General features: G+C 38.9%; 1 protein-coding gene and 1 non-coding gene across 9 annotated transcripts in view; one reads left to right on the top strand and one right to left on the bottom strand.

Annotated features, from left to right (window-relative positions):
- The window catches only part of USP6NL (USP6 N-terminal like), a 231,354-nt gene that overhangs the window by 130,249 nt on the left and 78,011 nt on the right, over positions 1-23,094 (top strand). For 3 of the 8 annotated variants that reach the window (XM_053225263.1, XM_053225262.1, XM_053225264.1), the window contains exons 3-4: positions 12,426-12,487; positions 21,385-21,452. In XM_053225263.1, the coding sequence (XP_053081238.1) occupies positions 12,478-12,487; positions 21,385-21,452 (78 nt within the window). In that variant the 5' untranslated portion in view covers positions 12,426-12,477. Of the gene's footprint in view, positions 1-12,425; positions 12,488-16,199; positions 17,655-21,384; positions 21,453-23,094 lie in introns of those variants that run through there. The other 5 variants (XM_053225266.1, XM_053225265.1, XM_053225268.1 and 2 more) reach the window with 3 other exon arrangements.
- On the bottom strand, positions 10,289-10,395 carry LOC113603771 (U6 spliceosomal RNA). Its single transcript, XR_003425457.1, has one exon. It is a non-coding gene; the product is annotated as a U6 spliceosomal RNA (small nuclear RNA).

Below are 23,094 nucleotides of genomic sequence, written 5' to 3'. Positions count from 1 at the left end.
CTTGAATTCCTCTAGTTTTTTTTCAGTTCAGTTATTGTATTCTTCAGCTCTGTAACTTCTGTTTGGAACTTTATTATATTTTTTATCTCTTTGTTGAGGATCTCACTGTGTTCATCCATTCTTCTCCTGAGTACGGTAAGCATCTTTATGACCATTACTTTGAACTCCTTTTGGGTAGATTGCTTATCTCCATTTCATTAATGTCTTTGCCTGATGTTTTTTTCTTGTTCTTTCTTTGGGATATATTCCTCTGTCTTTTCATTTTGCTTCTTTGTGCTTGTTTTTATGTATTAGACAAATCAACTGCTTTTCCCAGTCTTGAAGGAATGACCTTGTGTAGGAGATTTGATGGTGGAACCCAGAAGCGCAACCCTGTCTCACCAGCCAAGCTGGACACCCAAGGGGTGTTCCCTGTGTGGGCTGCATGCACTCATCTCATGTGGCATAGGGGTGGGCAGGGCTGGCACCTGGCCCAGCTGTGATTTGCTGGATGTGCTGTACGGGTGGATGGGTTTTCAATTGGGTGCCTCACCGGCTCTAACAGGTTAGAGAGATAGCTCCAAGATGGAGCCTGCTGGTGCTGACATTAGCAAGGTAGGATGGGGTTGCAAATATGGCACCCACTAGTGTCTCCATCCCTGGAGAAAATCGCAGTGGTTTCCTGCCTGTCTGGCAGGTGCTTTAAAATTGACAAGTGGGTCTCCACATATGATTTAGGCACTTTTCAAACTGGTGTGTTTGCACTGGGTCCTGCGGTGAATGAGTCTATATAAGAGCTCCTTAAGAGTGGGTTCTCCATTCCCTATAGTTTTATTGCTTTCCTGGATATAATCCCTGTTGGTTTTCAAAGCCCAGTGATTAGTGTATCTTCTTTCATTCAGGATCTAAGGGTTGAGTGCCTGATGTGGAGTACAAATCCCTCACTTGTCAGGGAAAAGTTCTGTATTCTTGAAATCCCTTCTCAGTGTGGTTTTTCTTTGCTTTGCCCCCTCCCCTCCCCCCTGCCCCCATCCCCCTCTCCCTCTCTCTCTCTCTCTGTCTCTCTTCTCCTCTCCTGCCTTTCCAGTTCTTGATGCTGTCGTTTTTGTTCTTTGTTGTGAAGGCTCTTTTCGTCTAGTTTTCTGGTCTTTCTCAGAGGAAATTATTCCATAAGTAGTTATATATTTGCTGTATCCATGCAAGGGAGGGAGTTCAGGATCTTAATATGCTGCTGTCTTGAGCCAGCCTACCAGAAGATAGCTTTTATTTGGGTGTTAGAAATGTATTTGATAAAGTCTTCTTTGATGTCCCCACAGACTACAAGAAAAAAATAGGTTTTGTAAGGATTTATATTTGATTGATGGATCATGTTTAATTAATTCATTTATGTCAGAGTCAAGGTCTTTGCTAATATGTCCTAGGATCTTAACTTATTCAGCAGTTTTTCAGTGGCCAGGGTGAAATTTCATTGTAATCATTGGGTTTGTGAAGGAAGAAAGAGGGTACAGTGTTGATAGAGATAGCAAAAGTAAGGTTATGAAATTAAGTTTTGTCAAGATCTTTTGAGGCTAGAATGATAGACCAAAGTGAAGACTAGATTAAAAATGATACAATGTAATGTTCTACACTGTGATCAAGATAGCCCCTAAGAGAGGACTGAGGGATTTCAATGAAGTGTGTGCTAAATACGAGTCCATTAAATGGACTCCCAGCCAGGAAAGAAAAGTGAATGATTTAGTTGCAGATCAAGAAGGGTAACAGAGCTGTTATTTTCCTCACATCAGACCTGTCTTGGATATTTGGGTGTCACATTTCAAGGGGGATTTTAATAAAATGTCATGTGTTGAACAGTGTGAATATCTCAGTGGTTTGTATTTATAGGCTTATCATGTGGAAAAGTCTAATTTTTTTTAGAGCTGAAAGGAAGACATTTCTAATAATAATTAGAACATTTCAAGATGGAATGGGCTGACTTGTGAGCTTGGGAGATTTTCGTCTCTGGAGGCATTAAAGGAGAAATTCTGTGACAACTTATTAAGAACGTTATCAAGGGGATGTTAACATTTGTGGGAAGCTGAGCTAGATACCCTTGAAGATCCTTTACAATTCCTTTAATGTGTGTGTGGTTTTTTTTACATAAAATTTTGCTTTGATACCTCCACAGTCAGTTTTTATCAATCTTGTCCTTAACACTTTATTAATAATAAATACCCTATTTTACATGGCCCTTAAAGTAATGCCTTTATGAACCCAGTTAAATGTGAGGTTCACAAGAATTCTACGAGTTGGGCAGGAGACGTCTTACAGTTTTTAAGCAGCTATATCTTAGTGATTGAGTGTGTGGCTTCTGGATCCCCGAGCATCTGGGCTCTGCCACCTGCCATAAGACCTTTGGAAATATGTGCCCCTCTTTCCTCATCTGGGGTTTGGTGATGCATTATTCTATATATATATGGTGCCTACACCATAGGGTTGTTTGAGTTTATGATCATATGATCATATGCTTGAGAATATATGCTTAGAACATTATGATATGCTTGGAACAGTATCTGACATGCAGGAGACATTTAGTAAATGTTAGCTAGTCCTCTTGTCATTTTTTCTGTTTTACAGGTGAGGAAACTGACGCTCACGCAGGTTGTAACTTGTCCAAGTTTACGTCAATAATAAGTGGTAGAATTATTAAGAATTCTGTTGGGGGGCACCTAGGTGCTTAACCGACTGAAGCGTTTGACTTCGGCCCAGGTCATGATCTTATACGGTTTGTGGGTTTGAGCCCCACATCAGGCTCTGTGCTGATAGCTCGGAGCCTGGAACCTGCTCTGGATTCTGTGTCTCCTTCTCTCTCTCTCTCTGCCCCTCCTCCACTTGCACTCTTTCCCTTTCTCTCAAAAATAAATAAACATTTAAAGGAAATAATTCTGTTGAACTGAACAAAAACAAAATCAGAAATGGAGTAAAATTACCGATATATGGACTAATTTTGTACTAATTTGTATAACAGTATTGATTTCATTTTAATTTGTTAAATGAATCATCAGGCTGTTGTGAATCTATTACTATAGATTTTGGGGAAAGCTCTGGTTTGCATATGTTTACATATATACACACATTCCAGACATGATTCAGTAAGAAAATGCTTTCTAAAGCATATTGTAAATAAAGAAAACTACACTTTCCAAAAGATTTATGGTGCTTGATAGCATTTAAAAGGAAATAGTTAACTTTGGTTTGTGTTGGCATTCCAGTATACTTGCTAAGCAATTTGAGCTTCTTATTTCTAGATGTGCTGTTAAGATTTCTAGAGGGATATAAGTCAAACCGAAGGCATCTCCTAGAAGAAAAGTCCAAATTGGCTCTTATTTATAGGGTTGAAATAAACAAAAATGATCTCACTAAAACTCTGTTCTACCTTTAATCACCTCTTATAATAATTAATTTATTAAATGCTCTGTAGTTTTCTAGTCTAGTCATGTGAGAGACAGTTTACATGGTATAGTAACATAGTTGTCCTCTGCAGATGGTATGATGTGCTTTAAGAAAGATTATCACTTTTGCCTTTCTCTCCTTGGCTGGCAAGGTCTTGTGGGGAACACATCTCTTATGGTAATGATTCTTTTATTCATTTACAAGGTTGTAAACATCTTGAGGGCAGATATTGTGTCTTAATAATCTATGTTTCTCAGTACTTGCGAAGAGCCTTTGTCTATAGTGAGTTTGTGAGATTGTCAAAGCATTGATGGTTTTATTGGAAACCTAAGAACTCATTAGATTGGCTGTATTACAAATAGTCGGTTAAAGTAATATAAGCCATTTGTCAGCAAGTTTATTAAAGTTATGTTCTTGAAAAGAACTGCTGTAGGCAAAACTGCATTTGACAAATCAGTGTCATATGGAAAATAAGAGTTTAAAGGAAAAAAATACTCTCTAAAAGGCTTTAAAGGCATTTCAAGAACACTGTAAATGAGAGTTCTATGAGACATCTATTTCAAAAACAACCTAGATTTGTCAGCAGTAAAAATCACATTGAGTAAGTAAGTCAATTGATTAGAAAAGTTGTAGTGTGATCTGCTGAGGCAGATTTTCCTGTAAATTTTATTTGGCTTGTATGCTTTTCTTTTCTTTCTTTCTTCCTGTTTTGTTTTTTTTTTTTTTTTAAGTAAGCTTTCTGCCCAACATGGGGCTTGAACTCACGATCCTGAAATCAAGAGTTGCACACTCGACCAACTTGGGCAGCCCACTCCCTCTTGTATTTCTTTTAAAGTGTTTGAACTAGTCTATAACAGCCTAAAATTTAATGCCTTTAGCATTTATATTATCCTTTAATTTTTACATTTCTCAGTAAAATACTCCTTTCCAAATCATTGTGATGGTTAAAGACATGTTTCTCTGGACCTGGTTTTCTATTCATATATTGAGAAGGTGGGATATATATTCTTAATTTCCCCTTTCTGCACCATCACAGCCCCTCTGCCTGGATGGCCTGCTAGAGGAGAAAGTGCTAATTGGTTTTCTTGTGATTATGGGAAAGAAATAGTTATGCACTTGGCACAGTTTTCATCTCTTTGAATTTACATTCTTCCTTTCCTTCCTTTAGAGCAGTAAAGAAAACTGGAAGAGATGAAGGCATTCATTTCATCGTAAAAGCTGAGGTGAACTTGTACTTGACTCTCTTCATGTTTCAGGTCCCTGCAGGCTAGAATGAGGGTGTGGTAGAGAAGGGAACTTTTGCTGTCAAGGGAGCTGTGCTGGAGTAGAATTTAATCTTCAATCTCCTGAGGAGGGGTTTTACTCCTAACATTAATTATCTTTACAGTTGTTAAGAATTTTATGCTTGTCTGTCTGTATGCATGTATGTATTTAAAGTTGGGTATGGAGTCCAATATGGGGCTTGAACTCACGACCCTGAGATCAAGACCCTAGCTCAAATCAAGAGTTGGGCACTTAATTGACTGAGCCACCCAGGTACCCCCCAGATTTTTACTTTTATGTTTTGATAAGGTGGTACATGTACATAGTAAACAATTCAAGATGCACTAAAGGTTATGCATTGAAAAATAAGTGTCCTTTCCATTCACCTACCTAGTTTTAAGTTCCCCAGGGCAGCCACTGTTAATTTTGTGTATTTCTGTGTATCCCTAACCCCCGACAGGGTGTTATATTCACTATTCTGAACCTTGCTTTTTTTCCCCTACTTACAATGTATCTTGGAAATGAATCCAAATCAGTGTGTAATTTTGCCATGTGATTTTTAATAGCCAAATTGATGGACATTTATATTGTTTCCAGTCTTTTTCGGTAGATTATGAAGTTGGTCAAGCTTATTTACTTGTAAAAGAGGAATTTGGGTTGCTGTTATGTGTTCTGTAACTTCAGATGGTATACTCAATGAGTATGAAGGAGACAGTGCTCTCTAAGAAATGCTTTCCTCAATGAGAAGGGTGGCAGGTCCTTTATAATCAGTCTCCTAGGAGAATGGTGATATTTCATGTGGAGGTTGGTATAACTCATCAAGTACAGTATTCTCGAAGAGGCTCCCCCCGCCCCTTTACTCGTGTCTTTGAGTTTTACTCTTTAACTGCTGTATATAAAAAATTCATATAGAGTCTGATTGAACCTGTCTATAAGTTTTGGGCCAGGCAATCGAGTGACGTTGGGATGGGGGTGGGATGTTTAGGTTACAGTAAAAACCTGGGTAGGAATTTTCAAGATATCCAGACAAGCTATTATCTGCAGCTTAGTGGCAGCCCATCCCTTTCTTTCTTGGGTCAGTTGCATCTAAGTTATTGGTTTTTGGTTTTTTTTTTTAAATTCTGACTATAATGGTGCTGTTTTCTTTGGAGATCTACGTTCCACGGCTATTTTTCTTAAATATATTCCGTTCTGGGAAAATAATGTAGATGGTGGAATATATACATATTGAAGGGATGTGTATTCGGATGTGCTTAGATTTGTTTTTAAAATTGGCTTTTTGAGCAGAATTTGCATCATTAAAAAAAGGTTTACAGTTGCCATTATCTTAGTCACTTAATTCTGAATGACTCAGGTCTTGATGAATGAATACCCGAGTAATGATGTTATGTTAGTAGTATCAGAACGGAAGATACTAATTTGTACTATGTTTATGTTGCTTTCTTATGGCCTCAAACTAATGTCTCCTTTTGTTATTTTCCTGCACACACCTAACTTTTGCCCACGGAGATTGCCTTCTGCTCCAGTTGTGTGGGTGGGATATTATGAAAAAGAAGAAGGAGAAGGAGACCTGTCTTTTTTACCCCAACAGTGAATGTGACTGTTGAGGTATGTGCTCTTGAAATAGGTGTACCTGGTGCTGTGGACTATGGCTTTTTATTAACATTCCGTGGCTTTCTGTTCTTGTCCAAATGGTAAGTTTCTACCGTTCTTTTGAGGCCTGGCTAAAATGTTGCTTTGTAGGTGAAGTCTTTTTCTGACTTTGCTTTTTTCTTATTAACGTCTCTGTGGATTTTAAAAAGACATCTATTAAGGGGAGTTTATTACATATTTACAGTGGATTCTTTATGTGTCTGATCCCCTTAGGGGACTGTGATCTGTATGAAGAATTACATTTTGTCCCTATTTATATTCACAGTGGCAGTAAATGGCGTTCAGTAATTTTTGAATTAATGAATATAAGAAAACTTAATCCATCTCATTTTTTCTGAGGGAAAGCTGGTCTTTATATTCTTACTCTGACCTTTACTCACTTACATGACTTATTATTTGGTATTCCAAGTGGAAGTTTTAGGTGTTCTTAGAGATAGGGGAGGATTATTTTGATGGCTAGATAACTTTCTTCAAAAATTGTTTTACAGCTTTCCATCTAAAACCTCATAAGAGAACTGGGGAGCAAGTTTGTTTTCCAGGCATTGTACTATTTTATTAAAAAGCTTAAGATGTGTTTGGGAAAAATGTTTTTTTTAACTTTCTAACTTATTAATGTCCTCTTTACATTAAAAAAGAGTTCTTATGTTAAAAAAAATATTTTAGGGTTGCTTGGGTGGCTCAGTTGTTTGAGCGTCTGACTCTTGATTTCAGCTTGGGTCATGTTCTCACAGTCATGGTCTCATGGTTGTGGGATCGAGCCCTGCATTGGGCTCTGTGCTGAGCATGGAGCCTGCTCTCTCTCCCTCTCTTTCTGCCCCTCTCCCACTCTCATGCACATACACATGCATGCACTCTCTCAGAATAAATGAACATTTAAAAAATACACATATATTTTGTAATAAAAGTAACTTAAGCTTTAGTTAATGACCATTCAGAAAAAAATGTAAAAGTGTAAGAAGAAAATATAATTATATGCAGTTCCTCCTGTCAGACTCTCAGAAATTAAAACATTTGTTAACATTTGGTGCATTTCGTTCTTATCTTTTCTTTTTTTTTAAGATTTTAGTTTCAGCTGATCTCCACACCCAGTGTAGACACAACCCCAACGTCAGTAATTGCATGCTCCATCAACCGAGCCAGCCAGGTGCCCCTCATTGTTGTCTTTTTTCTGTTCATGGATTTTTTTGTTTGTTTAGTTTTTCACGGCAGTTGATGATTTATTGTTTTCTTGTTTGGCACTGAAGTAACTTTAGTCTTCACGTGGCACACTTCTGGTGAAACGTATCATTTAAGACCTCTGTAGATCACATCTAAGGGGTTGATATTGTGTTACCTTAGCAAATCAGAAATGCTTCCAAAATACTACTCGCTTTCTTTTTGAGGCCATTAAATTTTGTGTTCTGCTTTGGTTTTATTTCACTCCCACATAGGGATTTGGTGTTTGTGAAATGACTAGAGAAAAACAAAGCTACTTTGAAAGGCACTAGGGAGGCATCTAGGTGCCCTCATTGACCAGGTAACTCACTTTCGTGCACATAGTCCATGACTCAGATTCATGCCTGAGGAAAACTGCCAGTTGTTACATGTGATGGCCCTTGGGCATGTTGAAACTGATGAAACATTAAAATTTTTCAGATGCCAAGGGTGAGAGCTGGAGTGTTTGTACAACATTATATACTACAAGTTGCCTGTAGTAGATGTGTTGAAAATACTGTTTTTTAAAGTTTGATCACTTTAGAATTAATGAATCTTCACTCTGAAGAACTTATGAGTTATATGATAGGAGAAAAAAAGATATGGTCAAAAGGGTTTGAAAAATAATAAATGTAGGACCGGGTTATGTTGAATAGAGGGTATGGATCAAAGGCAACTAACAAACGTTGGTGGGGAGCCCATGTTTCCCTGTTCCCTGCTCGGGTCTGGTGATTGTTACCTAGTAAAGCATTAAAAAAATAGGTTTAATTTTATCAGTATTTTAGCTGCTCCAATGTAACGTTTGGAAATTTTTATTTGCTTGCTTATAAGTATAAATCAGTTCCTAGGTAATTACATTTTGGCAGCTTTGTAGTATCAGTGGATTGAAACTTTGGAAACTTGGGTATGTGAAAGTGCACGGAAATAAGTAATTTTGGGAAGTCATCATTTTCGGATCTTGGAAGAGTTTTGTCTTTATTGGAGGAGGAGATTCACTTGTGGAAACACAGCCAACACACGGCGGGCTGATCACACTGACTCCGGTAACCCACTTCCTGGTTATGGTGCGTTAGTTTCTTGGTAGCTTATACCTTATTAATTTACAGATACACAGATATATTCTCTCTCTCTCTTCTCTTTTGTAACATAATGGGCAAGAGGACAGGCTTTGGAGCCTTCCAGATGTGGCTTTGACACTTAACGTAGCCTTGGACAAGTTTCATTTTTCTCACCTATAAACTGAACGGTAATAGGGCTATTTGAACATTCAGTGAGATATTGTGTGTGCCTAGCACAGTGCCCGATGGGTAATGAGAGCTCAACAGTGTGAGGTCTTAATAAGCAAATTCTTCTTCCCTCCCCAGCAGCCTTGGTTTTCTCCACAGCTTCTGGCCAGTTTTCTCTTCAAAACCACCTCCGTGGCTTCCTGTTGACTGAAGGGCACTTCCTTGGTCTCTTGCCCTGATTTAATGCTACTTTGAGGATCCTGTTAACAGAGTCACTTGACAAACCTTTGTTCATTCGCTTTCCATTTGACGTATCCAAAGATTATGTGGAGTGATTAAGAGTGCCCTGGGGCCTTCTTGCCTTGGTCTGAATGCCACTTCTGTAACTTCAGTGCTGTGTGATCTTTTCAAGTTAATTAACCTAACAATTTTCTTTCTGCTAAACGAGCAATAATGATACCTACCTTATAGTTTTGATGTGAGGTCATTCGACAAAATAACATACAGGAGGTGTTTAGATTGTACAGAATAAATGCTAGCTGTTATTATGAGCCAGGCTCTCCGTTGGTACTTAGGTTATTTAGTCTTCTTATCATCAGTGACTTTCGTATGTGTATAGATAGCGCTTTTGATATTTGTTACGTAAAATAAGTCTTACACAAGGCTCTCCAACACAAAATTATTGGCACAATAATGGTAACCACGTGAAGAATGTGTGCTTCGTTAAACATACGTGCACATGTGAGATACTCTTACATGATGTTCTCAGGAGTTGTCAGGTGAGATGTGGTGAGTGCAGCTATATGATGAGAATTCCATGGTGCTGGGCTTGGAGATTATGGCACTCTTTTTTTTTTTTTTTGTTAAATAATTGAATGAATGACAGCTTCAGCATGATATGAACACTTATATTTATTATTTTCCAAGTTGCTGGCTTTCAGTGGCCTTATATTCTGATTTGGACCTAAGGGCTATTCAGGGACCAAATAATACTTGCATTGTTAATACTTTTAAAACATGTATTAAGGTAATTCTTTGTGTGTTACTCTGTTGTTTTAGGTGATACTGAGTTCTTGTTTTTGTATGCCATGCTGGGTTCAGTTTGTTTTTTGCACGTCATTTTTGATTTAAATAGTAGAAAAGTTACCATTGGGTCGAGAAGAGGGTTTGCCAAATTATCTGTGGAATTAGTTATGTACTATTAGGGTGGGCATTCTCTGAACCCTCTTCCGTCCCCTTTGTTGGGTATGTGATCTACGAGAATCTGCTGTAATTGCATCATTTCTTGTTAGCTCCCATTGGGCTGAATTCAGCATGAACTTGTAGTGAACATAACTGCATGCTTACAGTTCTGAATGAGCCGGAAGAGTTGTGAAGGTCAAGTAAGTGCATTAGATTCAACAGAATTCTTCCCATAAACATGGAAATTAATTGTGAGGGCCTTTGAGTTAGTATCTCCAAAACACCTGAAGTATTTTAGCAGAGTTAACTTTAGTATCCATTTGGTGATTTGTCTGTCAAATATTTTTGCAGGTTTTTTCTTTTCTCTTTTGGAACGCTTCATGAGTTTCATGCATCCTTGTGCAGGGGCCATGCTAAATCTTCTCTGTATTGTTCCAACTTTTAGCCTACATGCTGCCAAAGCGAACACTGCATGTTTCTTGATCGTTTCCTATTATCCTAAAACATACAGCTTAAAATATAATAGAGGAGTACAGTTGCTTAGAGGGGTCACAAAGACTGTTCGTATAAAGTGGTTCTTGGATTCTCTATATCATTGGACTCCATTTTGCACAAATAGTAGACAAAGTCAGTTTCGTAAGTTTAGAAGGCTACTAGAAAGCAGAAAGCAACTGTTAAGAATCCACAGGAATCACAAATAGATTTGTTTGTAAGAAAATATATATAAAGACTAGCAGAAATGAGAAGAAATATAAAGATGATCCATTTGTGCTTTAGCAAAATAGCTTGGTATTAGAAACAAGGCTTTGAAGTCAGACAGCCTGACTTTGAAGTCCTGCTCTGCCACTTACTTCCCATAGCACCAGAATGACTTAACCTCTCCACACATCAGGCTCTCCTTATGTAAACTGAGAATAGACACACAACTATCAGAGTAGGTTGTCATGAGGATTATATGAGATTACACATAGTAAGTGCTCAACACAGGTCTGGCACATAGTAAACGCTCACTAGACAGGTTATAAAGTATCCACAAACAGGGAGTCATTACCAATGAGTCTGTGTCATCTATTCAAACAATCATATTGCTGGTAAAGCAGCTAAGGTATAATCCTGAATTTGCCAGCCACTGTAGGCGGATTTAAATGAGTGAAGTGACTCATAGGCTTGTCTTGGTTCTAAGTATGTGTTGTTGGCAATTTTGTCACTCAACCCTGCCCCCAAATGTGGGAGTTACACTCATACTCAACAACTAGTAATTATGCTTCTCATCAGTAGTAATGGTATTTAAATACTGTTACATCACTCCATATCCTTTTTCTCTATGAATCACCTTACACATAAACGTAGGAGTTACTAGTGTGATTTGGGGAGTTCTAGGGAACCAATAGTGATACTGTTTCTTCTCCTTGAGAAGTAAGACACAAGAGACTGACAGATGGAGATCAAAATGGCTTCTGTATTGGTTGATCTAAGGATGTGACATTAGATCCATTAGGTCCAATGGGCCTTATTAGCCCATCTTGACTTAGACTTCCCCACTGGGTGACTAGCATAGCTGAGCAACCACAGACCTCCCCTCAGGACAGGTGCCTTCATGCATGGAGAACAGACCAGATGGCTTGCCCCCCAGGGTGGCTGAGAGAGAGAGAGAGAGAGAGAGAGCGCGCGTGCGAGCACGCAAGGAGCTGAGCCAAGCCAACCTCAAAAGTCCTTCTGCCCCTATAAGAGGGGAAGAGTATGGGGAGAGTTCTGGAGTGTTCATACATGGATTTAAAAGCATGATGGTAGTACATTCAGCCAAGTGGGCAGGACCTTCCTGTCAAGAATGTGAGACTACGATTTTGGGAGTAGTTTCTGGGAGTAGACAGGTAGCTAAGTCAGGAAGACGTGGGGAGAGGAGTGGGCTGGGCACAGACATCACAGACATATCTCTGGTTTTCTTCGTCTTTCAGGAGGCTCCTGCCTTTTTTTTTTTTAAATTCCTTCCCTCCTCTCCTTCCCTCCTTTCCTCCCTCCCTCCCTCCCTCCCTCCCTCCCTCCCTCCCTCCCTCCCTTCCTTCCTTCCTTCCTGGATATGAAGTACTTGTAAATATGCAGAAGTGCTAATCAGAAATAGATGGTGACTTCTCATTTCTGAATTTTAGAATCTTAATAAAATTTTAAATGCTACCTTGAAATAGAATTAAAAAAAACTTAGAATCTTTTGTAAAGGTATACTTTTTGCAGGGAAAGTATTTCTGAAAAATAGCTTAAAATCTACTTGTTAAAAATAAATTGATATGTTAAGTGTTGAGCTGGTTGAATAGTTCACAATAGTAATAATTCTGAGGAATTAGTTTCATCCTTTTAAGAAATACTTGGTGAGCAGTGACCGTGTGCTAGACCCTATGATTAGATACAGTGACCGCAGGGTGAATGAGAGAACTGTGTTTTGTTCATGGAGCTTACAATTAAATAACACGTCAGTAAATCATATGTCAATAAAATGTTACGGGTTCCTGTTTCGAAGAGAACTCAAACAAAAGAAGCAGTGGCTGGTTCTCCCTTTATGCCAGCAGGTATGGGTAGTTCAACTGGAAGCAGACTGTCATTCCTGACTGCATTTGAGAAAAACTTACCTTTTCAATTACAATAAATCTTTGCCAGTAATTGGCTTTAGGACTTTAAATATTATTTTGTTTCTCCTCTTTCTAGAAAATAGGAAGCAAGTAATAGAAGGCTGCCCAGGAATTATTGCTATGACTATAATTTTAAGCATTTTCTTAGTTATGGAAATATTAAATACCTAGCTGATACTGGGTGCTCCGTGTTTAAAATATTAGAGATGTGCCCTGTTCTTGCTTGCTTGGCCGGGATAGCCTTGCAGGTCTGCGTGGGTCATGTGGGTCACTTGGAGGAAAGAGGGAGAGCAGGCCAGGGGAACTTTGCTTCCTCTCTCCTCTACCCGACCTGCCTGCCTGGCTTGGCAGTTGGGCTTCTGTATAAGGATTTGTGGGAAGAAATGTGTTCTGCACATTGAATGGCAAATTTAAAAACTATTCATTTAAAGTATGATATATAATAGGAAATATCAATGTCATGCTGATCGTGATAGAATATAAATATTTTGAATGAAAAGATACAAATCCTGTTTGTAAATCCTGAAGAGCATTTAAGCTTACTTATTTTGAATGTTTTTATGGTATCAGACCATGTGGATTAAGCCAGAGAAATATGAAGCTATTATGTGGATACTTGTGTGACTGTTTTGAGAGGAAATCTGGGCGTTTCTGGGGACTTTTGGGTTCTTTCATGTAGTTTGCTTTTAGCCTTTGGCTGTCTCTTCCTTGATCACCATTATTTGTCATAGTTTTCCCAGTGAACATGGGAAAGAGAGAAGGAAACCAATGATTTTTCTAAGATTATTACTCAGTTGGGGGAGGAAGAAGGAGATTAGTAGGTGTTGGGGGTTGTGCAGTTTTTGAGGACATTGTTTAACATGGAATTGAGTGAGTTAGGAGAGGGGGAAATAGGACGGGGCTGGGGCACGAGGGAATATTGGATGATAGATGACCTCCCTGTGGAGGGAAGAGACCCTGGGTTAGTCTTCTCTCAGGACCACCAGGTGGTGCTTTTGGCCTAGACTCCCCCCGGGATCCTGGCATGCTGTTTCAGAATCAGCATTATAGGGGCCGGTAGGGGGAGGCAGGCAGGGATATGTACCTTGTAGGTGCCTGCATTTAACATCATCTCATACGAAACACCCAGTTAAAATCCGTGGTATTTCAGGCTCTTTTGTGACTGGTGCACCTGCCTTTATTTTATTCGTTTGTTTTTAGTTGTGTTTTAATGTTGATCTGCTTAACTCTGTGTATTTCTCCTCTGAGCATTTCTTCCAGCCTTGAATCTAGAACATGAGAAAATAAATGCTGAAGTTTTCAGCAGTGGTGCCTAATTAAGATTTTACCATTAAAAGAACTCTTATTTTTGATATGTCTTAGCCCATAGTGCACTAAGAAAGTGATCACAAGTAGCTGAAACCATTGCTTAGGCACCACTGGTACTTGGGGCCTCTTTTGGTTGAAAGATGAGGTTGAATGAAGGAACTCTGATTATAGACCAGAATAACTTATTCAAATTATTTCAAGGAAAAAAAAAAAGAGCATTATTTGTATTGAGCAGGAAGTGTAAGCCACCAGGAGCTGAAGCATGAAGCAGCTTCTGTCTGTGTTCTTTTAGGCTGAAAGGTCTCTACGATGGTGACTCACTCTGCTGTCTCAGGTCCTGCGTTCCTCTTTGCAACAGCTGCTTTTTCTCAGCTTACTGGTTGTTTCTGCTTCCTCTGTTGTTCTGTTGCCTTTGGTCACCACTGCCTAGTAAGCTCTTTACCTTAGGATGTTTTCTCTTTAACTCCCATTAAAAATGGACTCTCGTTTTTATCCTAGTTCACATTCCTTAGAGAAGACTGGTTGAATAAATTATATTAATGTATTAGGTAGGAAGCTTTCCAGCTACGGAAAAGGTTAAGGTAGATCTGTTGATGTATTGGAGCCAGACCGAACCGTCTGTTCCATGAAGGCATGTTGTAGTTTGGCGATTAGCCGCCGTGGTGGGAGAAGAAGTGGCATGGAGGTTCGGAGGTGCCACAACCGGGGCCTGGAGCCCCTGCTTCCTCCCTTTAAGAATGGGTCGCTAAGCCTTTATTGGCACACCACTGGGTAGGTCTGCAGATGTGGATATGCACAAGCTCCAAGATGCACTGTTAAATGAAAAAGAGTGAGGTGTAGAGCTATTGATAGAACAATTCTAGTTTCTCACTAGAAAAGGGAGACTGAAATCTGTGTGTGCATGCATGCATGTAGATTCTTGTATAGTGTGGAGAATGTTTTTTGCAGGTATTGGTGGCTGCTTTTAGGAAGGGCATTTAGGTTTGGAGTGTGGTGTGTGTGCGTGCAGATCAGAGTTCAGTTTTGGACACTTTGTAGTTGATTATGAACACCAAAAGCCAATAAAATTCTTATATAATCAGAATAATGTCAGTATCGTATAATCAAAATAGTGTCAGTGTCATTTATCTAAGTCTCGAATATTATGAGGTATGTAAAAATAAGTATAATAACCCTAATGTTGAAAGTGTCAAGATCACATGGATTCATTTCTCCTACATGCCATATGTGTACAAATGGCCTTTGTACATTTCTTCACGTTTGCCTGTGGCTTTATCACTTTCTGCTTTGCTAGTTCTGAGATTTCAAACAGTCCTCTCGCCCTCTTTTTGGAGTCTTTTATGTGTAAGCTTTTACTGTGTCACTGATAAAATCTATTTTCTTCCTGAAGACACCTTGTATTCCCTATTCTAATGTAGGCTGGCTGCTCTCTAGGCAGCTACACATTTGGCATCTGGAAATGTCTAATTTTAGCCATCTGAGATTTCATGGATCCCGTGTCTGCCTTCTTTTTTATTCTGTTACAGAAAAATTATTCTGGCTCTTGTTAAAACAGCAAAGACGTTGTACACGAGAATTGCAGTTGGGGTCAAGACTGTCGGCAGTAGGGGAGAGAGATCAGGCTCCACTCCAAACACAGGAAGGACAGGTGGGAGTTCATAGCCACCAGGCAGACTGAAGATTTCAGTGCATGGCGGGGAGGGGGTGGTCCTTGCTACGCTGACTGAACAGGATTCTGGATAAAGGCACGCCAGGGTGACTAGCTATCAGGGTGTGGGGGCACTCTTGCTAAACTGACTTAGCAGGATTCTTGCTGCGGCTGGGCCAGGCCAGGCTAGGCAGGCCGAAGATAGGACAAGGCTAGGAGGAGCCTGACTGAAGTTTGGAAAAGGAGAGAGTCTTTGTCAGTTCTTTTTATTGTTGTTTCGTTTTTCTGTAGTGTATTCTCATATTGTTTTTAAAAGAAACATTGGGTAGGCAGTGAACTTTGAATCATGTATTGGTTTTCTGTCCCTGCTGTAACGAATTCCACAAACTTAGTGGCTTAAAACAACATAGATTTATTCTTTTATATTTCTGGAGGCCAGAGTCTGAGCTCAGTTTCACTGGACCATAGTCAACATGTCAGCTTAGTTGGTTCCTTCTGGAGCCGTTTCTTAGCCAGTTCTGACTTCTAGAGACCACCTTTGTTCTTTGCCTGCCAACCCCTTCCTTCCTCACAAGTGCTCCAACCTCTTCCATCGTCATACTTTCTTGTTTCCCTTCTATAAGGTCTCTTATGGGGCGCCTGGGTGGCTCAGTCGGTTAATAAGCGTCCAACTTCGGCTCAGGTCATGATCTCACGATTTGTGAGTTCTGGCCCCACATTGGGCTCTGTGCTGACAGCTCAGAGCTTAGGGACTGCTTCAGATTCTGTCTGTCTGTCTGTCTGTCTGTCTCTCTTTCTCTCTCTGCCCCTTCCCAACTCCCACTCCATCTGTCTCAAAAATAAATAAACATTAAACAATTTTATAAGGTGCTTTATGATTCCGTTGGGCCCATCTGCACGATGCAGGATAATCTCCCCATCTCAGGATCCTAACTTCCTACATCTGCAGATACCTTTGCCATATAAGGTACACTCACAGGCTCCAGAGATGAGGATGTGGACATCTTTTAGGGGTGAGGGTCATTTCTTGAGCTTTAGCAGACCTGATAATAGCTAAAAATGTTTTTATTTTTTCTCCATGCTTCATTGATAGTCGGGCTTGGTATAGAACTCTAAGTTCATGATCATTTTTTTTTCTCAGAACTTTGGAAATAGAGTTTCATTATCTTTTAGCTGGAAAGAAGTTTGATACCAGTCTGATTCTTATTCCTCAGTGTATGACTTGAAATTTTCCCTCTCTCTAAGCTTCTGAGGTCTTTTGCTTATATTAAATACTACAAATGGCTTAAAGTGAGTGTAAACTTAATGTGTGAAGTGTCCAGTTAAGTGTGATTAATGTCCGCAAGCATGCCTCCAACATGACTGTTAACTTTTGCAAAGTGGTTTCCAAATTGTAGGTCCCTGAAGAGGAGTAAGAAGGAATAAATAGAATAGAACAGAAAATTTCACAGAGCCGTCCTACAGTAGTTATACACATTGTTCCCTAAAAGGTGTTTCACTTGTATATGTGTGGTGTGTTAAAACTTTCCAAAACCTTCCAAAATTTAGCTTGTATTCATTTAGTGTCTGAAATAGAGGCTGACGTTCTCACATTAAAAATTATGTTAAGAAGGAAATGTGTTTGAGGGGAACATTCCTACCTAGTTTTAGTTTAATGTTTTCAATAACAATTTTCTTTGTTGCTTTATGACAAAATTTAGGGCAAGTAGTAAGCATGTGGTTAACTTTGCAGCAGGAGGTGAAGGCGTGTTCTAAAGCGGCTTGTCTCAAGCCCCTGTTTGTTGTCAGATGGAAATGCCGGGTGTAGGCTGCTGTGGCTCATACTTGGGATCTGGCCTGAAAGACATGTTTTTACCCTCAACAAACATCATCTTTGTTAGAATATCTGGAGTCCGTGTAGCCACAGAAAGGTCTTTTCTTCTCCCTTAGAAACGTTTTCTTTCTTGTGCTTGTTTCACAAATAGTTGAAAGTAGAGCTGCCTTCCACTTTTCTGTTTCAGTTTGTTGCAAGAATGTGTGAGGCACCACCTAACTCGCCTGGTGTGCTTGAGAACTGTAAAATAATAATGAAATCTTGGAGTAGATAAGTTTAATCTATGAGGACTGAAGCCGCCGTTAATTCCCAGGGCCGGACTAACCGTCTAACAAATGGTAAAGTACTTCTTAAGTTGGAATAGGTGATTTGTATATAGTAGTCCTGTCAGAATGTACACTAGGAAGAATGTCCGCTTTGAGGTTTGTTCTATTGGACAAACTGAACTTGAAATTTAATGACTGTGAATGACTTGTTCATTACAACGTGGGGTTAATTGAGTGAGAGATACTCAACTACATTGCCTGCTTTTAAAAAATGTCTTTCAGGAGGATGCTTGATTCTTAAAAGTTCTTGTGTTTAAAGGGAATTAGAAGGCTTCTGGAAATGTTAGAGTTGTCACTTTTTGAAATGCTTCATAAGATGCGATAGCTGTCATTATCTTCCATAAATTTGTGCCCAGATAGGTTTTACTGTATACTTGCGTGTTTAATCCAGTGGCTCTCTATTTTTACTGCTTAAAACATGCCTTTTTTCTTTGAAACATTGTTGCCTTAGATGTGAAGTCAATAAAAATAATTTTATTTCATCTGGCTTGAATAATGTAATAGAGGTTTTTTAAATTAAGTAATGACATGTGATGTAGGTGCCGAATAACACAACTGTCATTGTTTGATAGGTGCCTGGAACTTTGTGTACACTTGCACACAGACACAAGGCAGCTGTTGATAACCCTTTGTCTTCAATGTTTTAGGGCAAATTCTTTGTTCTTGCAATGGAATTTCTAAATAAGCTTTCAGAATGAAATCAAAGGGAGGATTCTAGTGCAATTCTTCATAAACTTCTCAACTATAGATCAGACACTATGATACATAATTTAACTATAGTGAATTCTGCAGAGGGATATTAACTTCCTACTCTAAAGATGGTTACCTCACAATGTGGATTATTAAATAATGTCTTTGCACTCCATGTTGGGAACAATTGGCATTTACATTTAGTCTCTTCTAGGAAGCAGGTTTGGCTATATTTTATAAAATTAGTATGCCTTTAAATTCACACTTTTTTTTAGAACACATTTGTCAGCATTACAGAATTTTCTCTCCACAAGGAAATACAAGGACAAGAAAGTTCTAAAGGAATTTAAAGATTTAGAACTTACTTTATTTGCTTTAGAGCCAAGTCAACCTCTCTAACCGTGTTTAAAGTACATGATTTTTCTCTCCTGAAATTAGGATACAATTTCATCCAATTTCAATATGACCTCTATTACGTGGTTAGGTTTTTTCCTTTTTGGAAATCTCTAGACTGGAGATGATCCCTGGAAAGCTTTATATTTTATAATTTGCCACAATGATGCTTTCTTGGGATACTTTGCATCTTCTCAACTCTGTACTGTTTTCAGTTCTTGCCTTTATACTTTTAAGCCTTTCATTGTTAAGTAGGAAAGACGGTTGAGACTCCTATGACTGTAGCAGCAATGAAGGTCTGATATAGAATACATTCAAAGAAAGCACTCATCCATTGAATTTGGCCTGATCACCGTAGATATTCATGCTTCGTTGTTCTGATAATGGAAGTGGAATTTAATAAGTGGTCAACTTTCCTAGTTTGAGTTTAATTTTTTTAAATTTGCTTTCCCTACCCTTTTGGAGAAATGTGAGTGTAATGTTGTAAAACTGGGCAACAGAAGAGGGAAAAGGAATTGACAGAGGTCCCTAAGTCTAGACTAGGGTAATGAATATATAATTGAGTTGATTATCGCAGACTTTTGACTGCATTAGTTCACTGTGAAGATCTAGTCTGCATTTTTGTTATTTTATTGAACCATTCTATTATTTATTCACATTTCCCCCAGAGGAGAGCGTATTGACAGTCTGAGAAAAGCAGTGACATAAACATTTTTTCCCAAATAAACTTTTAAAAATTGACAAATTCCCATTTTTTTCCAATTTTTCCTATTATATTGATGATCTCATTGGCCTAAATCCCCAGAGGTGAAATTGTTAGGTAAAGGACATGCTTGTTTTTAAGATTCTGGGGACATATTATCAAATTGCTTTCCAGAAAGATAAGTCTCCCCCAGAGTAAGCTACTGCAGATTTCCCCACACTCTTTGTCAACATTGAGTAACATCAGTGCATTTTTTGTCAGTCTAAGTACAAAGATATTTTAAAACTTGTATTTCTTGAGTTTCTAATAAGTTTGATTTTTTTTCCATTCCTTGGCTTTTAAATTTAGATTTTATTTTTATCAGAGCTATACTTGGTTTAAAGATTCAGCAGTCTGTATGACTTATTTTGAAAAATAGCTGACTTCCATACTCCTCCCTCCCCACAGCCCACCTCACAGAAGTAACCACCTTTCTCTCCCAGGCTGATTCGTTTTCTGTTTTCTTCCATAGTGCTAGAGAGCAAGCCTGGATTGCCACTTCCCGCTTCCACAGTCGCAGGCAGTATGGGTTGGTTCCTGCTGTGGAGGGCGAAGATGTGCTTTTCTTCCCCACACCTAACCTCTTCTGTACGCATGCACATCCCCTTCGGTCTCGGGGAGTTGACTCCTTTCATCACCTTTCTTGGGTCTAACCCCACCCTTCCCTCTCCTCAGGAGCCACCATTTGCTGGGCCTTTGAGGGAGGGGGTTTGAAGAATCCCTGTAGAGTCACTTTAGTGTTTCCAGAGGAATGAATATGAAAGTGTGTTGTGTTTGCCATCTTTCACTGCAAGTCCTTTCCTGTGTCTTTATTATTATTTTTCTTTCTTGTGTCTTTAGCGGTCATTTTTATAAAATTATCCTTAAAATTACGGGCTATGGAGTCATGACTGTCTGGATTTGAGTCCCAGTTTTGCTCTTTAGTAGTTTTGTGACCTTAGACAGTGGGCTAAATCTCCAGGCCTCATATGCTACCTATGGTAGGGTGTCGTGGTGAGACATAAATGGGATGAGGGATGTAAAGAGCTTTTCACAGTACCTGCTGCCAGGCAATATCGTCCTGTCTGCCAGGGAGTTAGTGAGAACACAGATGTGGTTGTGGCTGTTATTGTTACTCTTGGGAATTTCTTGCTCATGGCCATTGCCCACATTTCCAGTGAAGTGCTTGTGTTTTTCTTCGTGATAAGAGGTACCTTTGATATAGCCTGTCCCTGGTCTTTTGTTTTTCTTTATGGTACTTGGGATGTGTCATCATATGCATGCTATTTCATGTCGTGATCTCTACCACTCTTACCAGATTTGTATTTTTCAGGGATACCTGGTGGTGGTAAGAAAGAAGGGTATGTGTGCAGCAGAATTGGAGATTAGCATAGTTAATTGAGGCATTTGGTGAGGGAGGACCTCAGGGGCCCAATGAAGGAGTGATTATTTTCATCATGTAGGAGAAATAATTTTTCTAACTCCTGAAGTGTATCTTAACACTGTTTATTTTGTGGACAGATTACCTCAATTTGTAAAAGCATTCTTGAATGTTCTTCTCATCATATACCCAGATGGGTTTCATCTGAAAACTTTGAGCTTTCGGTTTGTTTCAACTTCAACACTTGTTTCTCCGAAATTAGATCCAAAATTGATTCTTGAGGGATAAGATTTATCATCTCCTCTAAGTTAATGCCATGTTAATAAATTTACTTTCTTTTGAATATCATATATACTACTGAAATGGTAGATATGTTGATATTTCAAAGCCGTAGTTATAGATAATTAACTCAGCCTTTTAAGTTTATTTGATTTTGCTAGTTTGTCCTTTTAGGCAATATTGATTTATTGTTTATTTTTTGTTTTACCTTAGGTTTATAATTAATTAACTTTATGGTTTTTTAAATAACAGTTCATCTAAACTCGTTCTCTCCGCAGATTCGGACCAGGATGTAGCCCTCAAACTTGCCCAGGAGCGAGCCGAAATAGTTGCTAAATATGACAGAGTAAGTATTCAGATTTACTCTTTGAGTCTGTTTTATCAGAAAAAACATATAAATAGAAATGGATTTGTTTTTTGGAGAGCTTGAATTACAGAAGCAGTTTGTTTATTTAATGCGACCTTTGAAGTCATCTTTATTCTCTCTTCTTCCCTCTGCTCCAACCACCCTGGTCTCTTGCTGTTCTCCCTACACACTGAGCTTGCGCTGGCCGTTTTTTCTGCCCAGAACGTTGTATCCTAGATAGTCTCAGACCTCATTGTCTCACCTTTTTCCGATCTTTACCCAGATGCTACCTTCTTAGTGAGATCTTCTCTGACCACACTGTGTAATAGCAAATACCCCCTCCTTCCCCAGCTATCTGGGTCCCTGTTCTCTCCTTTCTCTTTCACCACAGCACTTATGTCAGCTTACTTTATATTACGCTTACTTTGTTTTTCGTCTACTCTCACTCCTAGAATGTAAATGGAGGGTAAGAATACCTTTTGTTTGATTTACTCTTATATTCTAAATATCTAGAATAGTTTCTGACTCATGCTAGGTATTCAATAAATATTTGAATATGTTAGTATATAAAATTAAATACCCATTTTATTTATAATTTATATGTGGTATTAAAATTTTAACACGGATCTGAAAATTTGAACTTATACATTATATATAATCTCCATTAGCATTTTATCTCTTTGTTAGTTATGAAATCTGGTTTTTGATGCTTTAGAAAATTACAGTTGTTGACAGTTCACATGTCTCCTCATTATTACTTTACCTCTTGAGGTCTGTAATGGGTTGTAGGCAGTGATTTATAAATGTCATGTTTTATATTTATATCACTTGCATGTAATTTCATATCTGTTGCTTTTGATTATTTGTGAGAATAACAGGAGCATCAGATTATAGAAAGTCATCTGGACTGTGCCCTGCCCCCAGGGAGGCATACAGGCGGTGCTCAACTTAACAGCTATGTTCCCGGAGTTCGTTTTTAAATTGGTTGTTTGGAACAACCTGACACAAATTCCCATTATTGTGAATAGATTTTAGTGTGATCTATGAAAAACCTAATTAATTTATTTAACTGCTTAACTAACTTAAAATCAGTAGAACTGTCATTCATTCATGTTTGTATGAATTTTTTTTCCATGCAGTTAACACTTAGTGACTGGGCTAGCCGTTGTACAGTCATTGATAAAATACATGCAGACGGAGGGGTCCACAAGACAGTTGGGTAGGAGTCTGAAATGTGATGGGTTGGTGTAGACATTTGGGGTTCCTACTAATCAGTGCTAGTTCACGGCCTCAGAAGTACAATGAGAAGAGCAGTGGTCTGAGGGCAGGGCTCTGGGCACACTGAGAGGGATCTGTGAAGACCCATCAAAAGAAGAGTTGGATGGTATGGGGAGAGCCAAGAGAGGCTGGTGTCATGGAGCTTGAGGCATGGGGAATGTGCAACACTGACGGGCACACCGAGCAGAGTCCTCTAGATAAGAACCGAGCAGTGTCCACTGGATTGGACAATGGAAGATCATTTTTGACCTTGGCAAGAATCATGTCCAGGCTGATGTAGCTATGAAGTAGAGAGACAAGGTGGATAGCTTACTGTTCTTAGAAGTTTGGATGAGAAGGCATGAAAGAGTTTTTTTCCAAGACA

This window comes from Acinonyx jubatus, chromosome B4 (assembly GCF_027475565.1).
Source record: "Acinonyx jubatus isolate Ajub_Pintada_27869175 chromosome B4, VMU_Ajub_asm_v1.0, whole genome shotgun sequence".
Classification (NCBI taxonomy): Eukaryota; Metazoa; Chordata; class Mammalia; order Carnivora; family Felidae; genus Acinonyx; species Acinonyx jubatus.
Note: the sequence above shows the minus strand (reverse complement) of the source record. Positions and strands in the feature narration are given on the sequence as shown.